General features: G+C 43.5%; 1 protein-coding gene across 1 annotated transcript in view; it reads right to left on the bottom strand.

Moving 5' to 3' along the window:
• Positions 1-654: 654 nt before the first annotated feature.
• Positions 655-10,885, bottom strand: part of LOC120846756 (protein yippee-like 2) — a 37,348-nt gene continuing 27,117 nt past the window's right edge. The window contains exons 3-5 of the mRNA XM_040218627.3: positions 10,790-10,833; positions 8,474-8,582; positions 655-5,400 (exon numbers count right to left, since the gene is read on the bottom strand). Coding sequence (XP_040074561.2) covers positions 5,311-5,400; positions 8,474-8,582; positions 10,790-10,833 — 243 coding nt within the window. The 3' untranslated portion in view covers positions 655-5,310. The remainder of the gene's footprint in view (positions 5,401-8,473; positions 8,583-10,789; positions 10,834-10,885) is intronic.

The raw sequence follows: 10,885 nt of genomic DNA, 5'->3' as shown, positions 1-10,885 counted from the left end.
AAACAAACTTAATTACTGTATAGAAGCAATGAGCAAAGAAAAAGTGTCTACTTTAGTTGCTTCGGATTACTTTTCTTGCAAAATTAATTTAGCTATGTCGTTTGTTTTCAAAAGATTTGGTTGATTTATGTTACATTTGTACCTCAAAACATGCGTAATGCAACAAGTTGGAGCAACAAGTGTAACGCATACATGGCTTGCATCAACAACACAACAGCTGCCATTGTGGTGGTTTTGCTGCAAACAAGTACATTCCGCAGCTGCAGCATCAACTAAGGAATCAAGATAACATAATATGCAAACTATCATGATCTAAACATGATGTCATCTCACCATATGCTAACGTCATTCTTACTGGTATGTGCAGAGAACACACTGCCTTCACATTAGAGCCAACAGAGCTCTAGTTCACTCATGTCCTCATGTCCGACATCAGTCAAGAACTATGATGGCAACCAGTAATCCCTCAACCAGCACTCAGCTGAGCACCTTTTCAGGGGCGAACCCTGAACTATTGAGACAATGTAATAAAGCAGGCAAGCTGGTTAAAGAGTGCTTGTCCCCTCTTTGTAGCCTCCGTCTTGGGTTTTAGAAATGTTTAACATGAACGATCTCACTTTTACTTATCGCCAACTTAGAAAGGATACCTCGACATCATACTTCTTTGGGCCTCGAACAATGGCTCAAACGTTTATTCCTTGGTCTTCCACACAGTTCTGTCTAAAGCAACTCTAACTTCTGAAATTTGTGTGTATATGTTAAGGCATGAGACACTGAAGACAACTGCAAGATGCACGGGGACAGCAGCTTTGCTTTATGCAAAAGAACTTCAACACACGACTTCAACAGCGCGTAATGCTAATCGGTCCAGACCCCCAAGGCAGCTCCTTCGTCTGCCTTCCTCGTACATTAACAAAAGTGATGATGGCTGAAGGCAACACATATTTGTAGAGCAGATGCCACTGCTATTGAGTAAACAATGTCACTGATGCAATGATCCGTACGTAGATGTGTCTATATATAAAATATGCACGCCTTGCACGTTAGAGCAATACACTGAGCTTTGAGGGTTAAAAACAGAATGCGAATTATACGGGGGAGGAGAGAGTAAAGAGCTTAGAATACAGTTTCGGAGCCACTATGCACTTGTTTTGCTTGCTCATAGCATCAGCACTGACACAACAGACAACACACGACAACCGCATAACTACTGAATTTGTGAGTGGACCACAGTAAACAGCAAGCAAACTATCAACAGTTCTGGTCTTTACAACCAATTAGAATTTTTGCATACAGTAGAACCCACTTTTAACTATCCTTCCATAGGAATGTACTGGTGAACGAGCTCGCATTGCCACTGGTACATATTGAGGCAGACACTGCTAGTTGCTACCAATCTCCACTAGCCACTAGACAGAGTTCACAAGCCAGAGATTCAATCCTTCCAGTTAAGTATGAACATCGAAACCTCAAAATTATTGGAACAAGGTGAAAGTGTCACCACTTTTGTCTATAGTGTACCAAGGTAACTTCAAAAGCCTCCAGAAGTCATTTATATTCCCTTTTAAGTAAGCATTTCACCGAAAAATCTCTTTTAGAGAAAGACAAACCAGCAATGTTGTCAAAAGGATGATAACGAAATATAAATAATAAAGAATAAAAAAGATATCTTGTGACTAAGGTGCGATGCACTCTTCACAGTTGAAAATCCGCGAGAGGCGTGCAGATCTAACACGATGTTCATCATTCAGATTCATTCGAGTAGACTTCTGGGCAATATATTAGTGGCAGTAACGTTCCATAGTTATCTGAGGGGGTAACTGCAAATCCCATCAACAAGTGACAATAACAAAAAGACCCTATGCGGATTTCCATAGTTTTGGACAGATTTCAAGTGTGCTGCACACCATTGCACACAGGCCAGCCGCTGAATGGCACAAACTAAATTTTTTTACAACGTTCAAGAGTAAAACCCTCACCATAAGAAATACAGTTTTATTGAACAAAACCCCAAATGTCAGTACCTTGTGCGTCATAACTAAGGTTCTGTATCTTTGGTTCCCATTCACTGGAAACTCTGCTTTCTTTCTTTTAAGTTTTACTTGAATGTGGACGGCTTTTGCAGTCTCCTTTATGAAAATGTTCAAGTTTACCAGTATTTTTTCGGTAACACCACTTTGCCTCCTATTCTTTTCTTTAGGAAATGTAGCTGGCATATCTCCCCACTTCCCACTTATGTGTCGCACTATGTTTATTGCTATCCTCAATACAGGAGGTTCCCAAGCTATGACTGGCACTGTTAGCAATTTTTGTTTTCCTTTTATCATACTTGGCCACCACAGGGATAACTCGTATTCGCTTGCTTGTGAAGTGACTTTGCACGTAACAACAATAAGGCAAGGTCGCAAACAGTTTGCCACATATCTTTGCGCCAATTAGAACCGGAGGAACACGGACGGAGTTCTTTAAACTTGGTAGATCCTTGCAATCTAAGATTACACATTACTACTGACAGTTAAGTAATTTTCATTTAGTATTTTGTTGAAAAGTTCTTGACCAAAATTCATTCATCAGCACATAGATGGCACAAAAAGGGGAGGCTGAATTCTCCACATGGCAGACTTTACCAGACTAACCAAAAGCTCAAAAACAAATTTGGCATACTATGGGTTAAAAACCAGAGATGCAGAACCTTCAATGCTATAACACACAACTTACTTTCAGTTCTGCAGTAACAGGTTTGTGGCCATGCCAGGACTCAAAATATAATTTTAAAACTAATAAAAATGAACAGCTATTCAAGATCAGAGTGTACAGCATGTCTACAGAACTAAAAGAAAGCTCTGTCACAACATTTCACACCAAAAAAATTCCATACTGCATCGAGAGACCATTTTTGTAACAAGTGATTCAGAACACCCTTTACAGAAGCCGAACGGAAGAAAGGCAGCAGTTGCACTGCCAGAAGGATACTGCTGATTGTACAGAAGATCCCAGAATTTTGGTAATACGCTCCAGCAAATCAGAGAAGCCCTATTTACCAACTCACAATTCTTTCAGACATTAAGTTGACGAGCAAAGATAGCTATATAGAGAGAAAGCTACCCTGACCATTAAGCAAGCACCTGAAATGTCTGACTGGTAGTCTCTCAATGGGTGTCACCATTGTAGTACGTAGAACTGTTCTCTACTAAAGAATTTAGCAACTTGATTTGTTTCCATAACTTCGTAATTACACAGCAAGCAAAACTCGGCATTCAGCCCGAATAGCTCAACGCTGAAGTCCGAGGAGGCTGGACACCGCACGGCCACGTTCGAACATTGCAAGCTTGTGAAGAAAATGAAGTCCGGTAGCTTAGACATATTTCCACCAGAAGTCCAGTGTTGGGAAAGTTTCGAAAGCAATGAAGTTCTGTTTTCTGTATTGTTTTTCTTTCGCATTTCTTTTTTTTTTTTCTTTTTTAAGTTTTAACATCCCTAATAGTATAGGTTGGCTTCACAAATAGGGCTTTAAACATTTTTAAAAAAATACGCAAAAAAGAGAACAAAAATTTTCACAAGCTAACGAAACAAGCAACTACATCCTGATCAATTGCTTCAGGAAAGATGACAAAGTGTATCCCAAGTAGCAACCAAGCTGCGTAAAACGACAAAAGTTTCGGGAAAGGGGGCGAACTTCCGGTGGTTTCAATGTGACGCAACATCTGCGGCATCCAGCCCCTCCGTGCTCTGCAGAGGTAACTTTCCGAAGAGGCCAGACTGTCAATGCGAGTCATCACAATCCCACACAGCTTCCACATTTCCTCAGTGTATGGGTGGTAACTTGATTTCATGGGTGCTTGCTCAAGGGTGAGCAGGCACTTTTTTTTTTTTTTTTGCGCAAAGAGGGTTTTACTGTACTTGTGCATCGATAATGATTGTCGGTCAGTATAATGGCCCGAACGGCTGCATTTGGGACCACCCTGCTTAATTTGGAGACCAACATTCCCTATCCTCAGTGCAATTTTCTTTGAGTGACGCGTGTCGGACATGTTTGGTGCATGCTGTGAGCGCTAAGGCCTCACCATCTGCCTCTCCTCACCCGTTCCTCATGGCAATATATTACACAGTCGAAGTTAAAAAAATCACCACGGCATACACTTGTGTCAACGACACAACACGCTAGGACGAAGATCATAAATAAAAATACCAGACCACTCGTACACGTACGGAGCCAAAAATCGCACGAAAACAAAGAAGAAAAAAGACAAAACTCGGACTGACACCCCACTTTCGTTTAAAAAGTAAACAGACGAAGCGACGCCACGGGTCGGGTCGGCACACAACAATCGTGCAACAGAGACGCGCACACCGTCAACGCTCACAGACAGTTTTCCAAAGTACACGTGTGTATAATAGCGAAAAATCACAGATAAACTTTGTTGTCAGAAGGACCACTTGCAATGCTGCAACGAGCAATGGTTAAAAAAAAGAAAAAGAAGCACGCAACAGACGACAATGCGGACTGCAGACTAGAAGATTGCAAAAAAAAAAAAAGGGGGGGGGGGGCAGAGATGCTGGGGCAGTCACAGGTGCACACGCACGAAAAAGCCGCGGTGGCATTCAAGAACGCAGTTAATCGATGAACGCGTCCGTAAAAAAGATACATTGTTTTGTGACCCGGATGATACACTCACTCGCTCCACCACGCTCGCTTTCTCTCAGTCACTCCTTCACTCAACCGACCCATTCAGTCAACTCACTCGCTCGCTCATCCTTGCATTCGTCTCAAAGCACGCTCCACGTAGTCCACTTAAATTATTTGGAGGCAAGCAGGCCGGCAGGCACGCGATTCCCTCTCCCCGCGGAAAGCGTTCTTCAGCCGACCCGTCTCAACGACGGTCGTATCTTTCTTCTTTTTTCGTTCCTGGCAGAACATCCTTGCAACGAAGAGATCTAAAAAAAAAAAAAAAGATATCCTGGGTCCCACGAGTGGTTCCTGCTCGCTCGCTGTGACTCGGCCCGCTGTAGTTCATCCGCGACGCGGAGGGAAGAGTTTTGCGGCACAAGAGTTCACAGCACCATTGTCACGCGCGTCCTCCTTCGCACACGCTCGTCGTAGTTGTCGCCGCCGTTGAAGATGTGGTGGTGGACGCCCCGTTGAGAAGGGCTCTCAGGTCTTCAGAAGGGTGGGAAGTACTCTTGCTGTTCCTGCAGAGGGTTCTGCTGCTGCTGCAGCTGTTGTTGCTGCTGGGGCAGGCTGCCGTTGTGGAACAGCGCGACGGGAGAGGAGGGCGGCGACGTATTCTCCTCTCCCTCGGGGGCGTGTTGTCAATCCCACCCATTCTCCTTGATCATGTGAGCCAGCTCGATGATGTACTTGCCCTCTTTGTACTTCTGGCTAGACTCGAACGCGTGCTCCTGCAAAGCGACGCCCCAGAGAAGAAGGACCCATCACGGCTCTGGCACCTTTTCGTCCCAGTACGAGATTACGCTCTACCTCGATGCTTCCCTAACACTGCTACCCTGCGACTTATCAAAGATATAAAATACCCCCCCCCACCCCCTTCAGCTTTTCATGATGTCGGAAGCTTGTCGATATCTGAGCCGCGGTAACATACACGAAATTGATATTGAAATTTTATCAAACAGTTAAAATCAGGGTACATCAGCTGAGCTAAAAGCGAAGCAAAAAAAGAAATGTGTGTCAACAGGGATGACTGCTCTTAATGACTAAAGTGAGCTGGTTTGTTAGAGCAGAGTTCCTCAAACCGAAAGCAGAGTTTGGACACCCTTGACCCACAGTTGCTGAGCGAAGCCAGTAAACCAAAAGCCGCACAATAAAATTCAGGCTTGGCGTTTCTTACAAGTGCCGACAAATATCCTTGTGCAGACGCACGAGGCAAATGTCGCTAGCCGTGCACCGTGACGCTGTCCGCTTCCAAGGGCAGAACAACGCACATGCCTCATGCGTTGGCGCATCTGCTGCTACTTGTGGGACAAGCAGAGACATCGAGGGGCTTCAGGTAAACTGACCGGCTGGCTGGCTGACAGTGCTCAAGCATGTCACGGCAGCATCGCTTTGACAACTGACTAAAGCCAGAGTACAACAACTGCTATTCGTAGTTGGGAAACAAAAATGCGCTCTTCAATCAGTGGTACGCAGACAGGAAAACCGAGCAACTGACCACAATGTGGAGATGAAAGCAGCACTGAGAATTTTGCGACAGTTTTCAGAACGCAGTCTAGCTATTTCGCGCAGCTTTGGACGAGTAGACTTGGTGATTTGTGGCATGCGGACGACGACTAATCGCAAGCTACATCCTTTTTCGAGTAGGCTGTTAAAATGTGCCTATACCGCAATTCTCCGAAGAAAATGTAAAAATCTAGTATTGCCCATAAAGTATTCTGATAAGCAGTAAAGTGCCTACCACTAGTACTTTCTCAAAATCACTGTTCCTCTCCATATTTTCCTGACAATACAAAAAGGGAGCCTTGACAGGCTTGAAGGGATTCTAAACAGCCATGCAAAAAGAAGATGAAAAATCATAATTCAGTACGTGAGGAAAGAAGATAAAAGTACAGTGCAACCCACTCATAACGAACTCAAAATTTCAATTGTTATAACTGATTATTGTTGTATCTGGACTGGAAGCTGATCATTTCCAGTATAGAAACTCTAGACACTGATCGTTATAAGCGGTATATCGTTGTATGTGGTGTCGTCGTAAGTGGGTTGCACTGTAAAAGCAAAAAGTGACACAGTTTAAAACAATTCTTGCGACAAACTTTTCATCTGTTTCACAAATTTCTTTGAATCAGTACATATCGGGCACTTTCTTGACAAATATCCCACTGTCGGGAGACCATTTAAGGCTTGTTCACACACTTGCAACTGAGTAGGACCGGCTGAGACAAGACCGGTTTTTAAGCCAAATCTTGCGACGGCTTAGGACTTGCTCCTCAGCAGCACATCTGGTCTTACGCTGTTGCAAGAGGCTTAAAAACTAGTCTTGTCTCAATTGGTCCAACTCGGTTGCAAGTGTGCGAACGAACCTTCAGATATTATCAGTTTGGTTTCACCTTAAAAATATAATTTTATATTTAATAAAAAAAATGTGGAAAAAAAACAAAAAAAAACTGTTGTATGTTTTCTTTAAAAGTTTGACTTTTTAAGATAAACAATGCTTCTAGCCGGCTTTTAAGCAAACTGGTGGGGCAGTGACCCTGGTCTTGCAAATGTTTAAGGCAAAATTCTCACAATACAGCAATTTTTTTATGTTTATTTTCCCAATCAATTTTAGATTTAAGGAAAATTATGCCTTTATGGCAAATACCGTAAAATACTGGAGAAGTGCCCACCCCCCTTCCACTGAAAACTGGGTTAATCTAGGCATGGGTGCTTGTCCGGTCTAATCGGGCGCTTAACGTTTGATTTGCAGAATTCCCAAGTATGGGAAATATCAACAGTGAATGCTTGAACGAAGTGGGCACTTCCACGACATTTGATAGTATATCTGCCTAGCTTTTTTACAACGCCCCCATAAAAAACTAAGCCAAAAAATATGTTGACGTAGTTTGACAATAATAGGAAGTACAATAAGACACTACTTATAATTACAACATCATCCTAAAGAAAGTTATCACATGTTGTAAATTATTTAACCAACAATTAAAACTAAAGTTACTATCATTATTACAAATCAGAAAATGTTACCTGGCACACCAACTCCAGCCACCTGTTGCACTATGATTTAGCAGGTATCAAACATGAAAAAAATAGTTATATTAGATCAGAAAATATCTGGGTCAAAACCTTGTGTTGTCATAAAAACATCAATTCCGAGGAAATAAGAGATACCTCTAACAATGTGCTTGTAAACACCCTGGGTGTGACTTTCAACTGAAAAAAATGCGCACATTTTGTGTTCCAATTATTTAGAAGTAGTACGTACATTATTATCATTAAAAAAAATTATTTCTCTGTAGTTCGCTTTTCAAGACCAGGGTCCCTATTTAAAACGGTTGCTCTCCTGTTTTAGTTGTACCACTTTTACTGGTCAATCGAGCAATAAGGTGAGTTGAACTCCTACCGCATCAAAGCTAGTTTGCGGAAGGGGACCCTCGTACAACGTAAACGCCACGGACGGCCAAAACAATGCATTGAGAGGCTGTTCTCGTTTCTTCAAGGCCCATTCAACAATCGGATTATCTCGGGGACCTTGGGGTACAGGGGCAAGAAGCAAGCTGCCCACAATCCAAATCAAGAACAAAGATTCACCCACCGTGCTCCGATAAACAGCCAAACCCGCCAGTGCCGACCATGCCAATCTCTTATCGCCGTTATCGGACTTTTTTGGGCAAGCTGATAAGGCCGCCAACGAAATTACGCGTCGCCTATCACCGAACAAGCCGTGGCTGGTCGCACACACTGGCAGTCGTCTCTGGTTTTCGTTTTGCCCACGTTCGCAATGCACACTTGGCGTGTACTCACATATTTCCAGCCGAGCGTCGTCTTACAGCATTCACAGTAAATGTCCGCCACTGCATGTAGTCCCGTTAGTAAGTACCGCTCCTCCGCAGGCCCACACCCCACGTTCACCCTAAAACACAAATAAAAACAGCAAATTAAGCAAGCAATTAGATTGAGGGCAGCCAAATTCGGGCCCCTGAGCTGCGTGCAGGGAACAAAGAGAGTCTCTGCGACCCTGTGCCCCTTTTGAACACGAGGTCTCCGCAGCCCGTAGCGTGTGCCAGTAGCATACATGCTGCAGCTATGACTATGCCCTTTTGGTGGCACTGAAGACAGCTTATGGCCACTGACAAGTTGAGAAGGGCAGAGAGGAATTCCTTCAGTTGTCCCACCTCCAGAGTGCACTTCCTAGCCTCCAGCGTGCATATGCAGCTAAAGCACAGAGTGTGTAGTCACCTGCAGCGTGTATACCTGGGCAAACACTACTTTTGAGTTTTTTTTCACTCTTCAAAGCTTCTACCGAATGAGGAGGGGTCCAAACAACATAACACATATAAAAGGTTCTAAATAACGAAAAAGAAAGTGGCGGAAAACAGACAGCGATCTGAATGCTGCCTATAGGATGACAAAGTTGTAAGTGTGCCTTTGCGTATATAAAAGGTGCACAGAGAAAACTGGGTTTTCCTGCTATAGGCATTTGATACCAACACTAAAGTACTAAAGACAAAAGGTTATGTTGTTGTTTTTTTTGTAAAATGACAATCCAGATTCACCACTTAGATAATTTAAGTGGAATGTCAGATTTCGGTCAACTTTGTCACAGTTTTGAAACTGCCTGTTGGTAAACGTATTGTAAAATACTGGAGGAGCGCCCACCCCGCTTTCACTGAAAACTAGGTTAATCTAGACGTGGGCGCTTGACCGGTCAAATCGTATATTGCGGAATTCTTGAGTTTGTGAAATGTTAATAGTGGGCGCTTCTGCGGTATTTCACGGTACGACAACCAATACAAAAGCAGACTTGACAAAACAGAGGTAGTTCTTTGTTAGGGGACTTCACTGTTTCTAAGCCCGTGAAAGCTTGTTTTCAAGGCCAATCTACACATACAGCGTGGCACAAAATGAACGCTAGAACTAGCACCGACACATTGCTGACTTAAATGCAACTTAGCAGTGATGCAGCGCCGTATCGAGGCTGTGTCACTAACATAACGCAAAGTCAGCACTGGATCGGCAAAGTCCGCACTATTTCTAGCACCGACTAATAGCACCGAAGTAACCCTGTGGTGTATGCATCAAAAGCCCATGATCAGTGGGACGATCTAATAAAAAAAAGACCTTACACCGAGGATCGTCCCACTGATTGTAATAGTACTTTATTGCATTTAAAAGTTTGGGGTGCCGTTCGGTGTGCAGGTGAGGAGGGAAAGGCATGTTGTGCCCATACACATATTGTGCCCCTTTCACCAACCGGATGGCGCTATGAGGAGGACTAGTCTAGACAAAAAAGAAAAAGAAAACAAACAAACAAACACACGCACGCACGCACACACACATACACTGATCATTTATGCTAGTGCAAAGTTCCAGAAACTCTGACAAGCAACGAATCAATAGTTGCCAGCGACACCAGGTTGCGTGGTGCGACACATTCAGAAGAGGTGTACGCGAACAGCCAAACAACAGAGAAATCGGCACCGTATCGCATAATTGATAAAGCAAAAGACCTATATCTTGCCGCATCTCCGCTTTCTCCCAGGCTAGAGAAGCACGCGAACAATCTCGATAATGCTCCAACTGCTAATTGCACAGACAATGATTCCACATTTCGTTTTCCAAAAACGATACGATCAACCTCCACTTGTAGGGGTACCCAAATTGCCTTTTGAGCCCCACCAAATAAAGTTCTTTTGAAACCAGAGTACAAATAGCAGATTCAAGAAGAGAAGCAAAAATGGCGTGCAATGTTTCCATTAAAAAATCCCCGGTTCTTCGGCGCGTCCCGAAAACGATCTGCGACGATAACCAAGAAGCTGCATGCTGCTATACGCGGTTACACTGCCGCATTTCAATTTAGCGGACCTACATTTATCTAAAATTAGCAGACGGTGTCCGTGCAACACTGCAACGTCACGATGACACAACACCGAGATTCCTCGCTAAATTTAGCTGAGAAATCTTCCCGCTTGAAAAACTCCAACATTCTTGTGTAATGAATTTGTAACCCCAGGCTCTTCCTGACAAAGGGCACCTGAGTTATCACAGACGTTTGTGCTCCGTCTCCCGGTACCGCAGACTCCAGAAACATGTTCGTTTGTGTCAGAAGAAATGACTCACACTGAATTGAAGAGGTAAGCCCTGCCTTGGCTTCCTTGGAATGACTGCAACGATAGAAAGGAGGTAAAACGAATTAGGACATATCCCACATTTGCA

Source organism: Ixodes scapularis, unplaced genomic scaffold (assembly GCF_016920785.2).
Source record: "Ixodes scapularis isolate PalLabHiFi unplaced genomic scaffold, ASM1692078v2 PGA_scaffold1__304_contigs__length_218370807, whole genome shotgun sequence".
NCBI classification, from domain to species: Eukaryota; Metazoa; Arthropoda; class Arachnida; order Ixodida; family Ixodidae; genus Ixodes; species Ixodes scapularis.
This window is presented reverse-complemented; position numbering and strand designations above follow the sequence as displayed.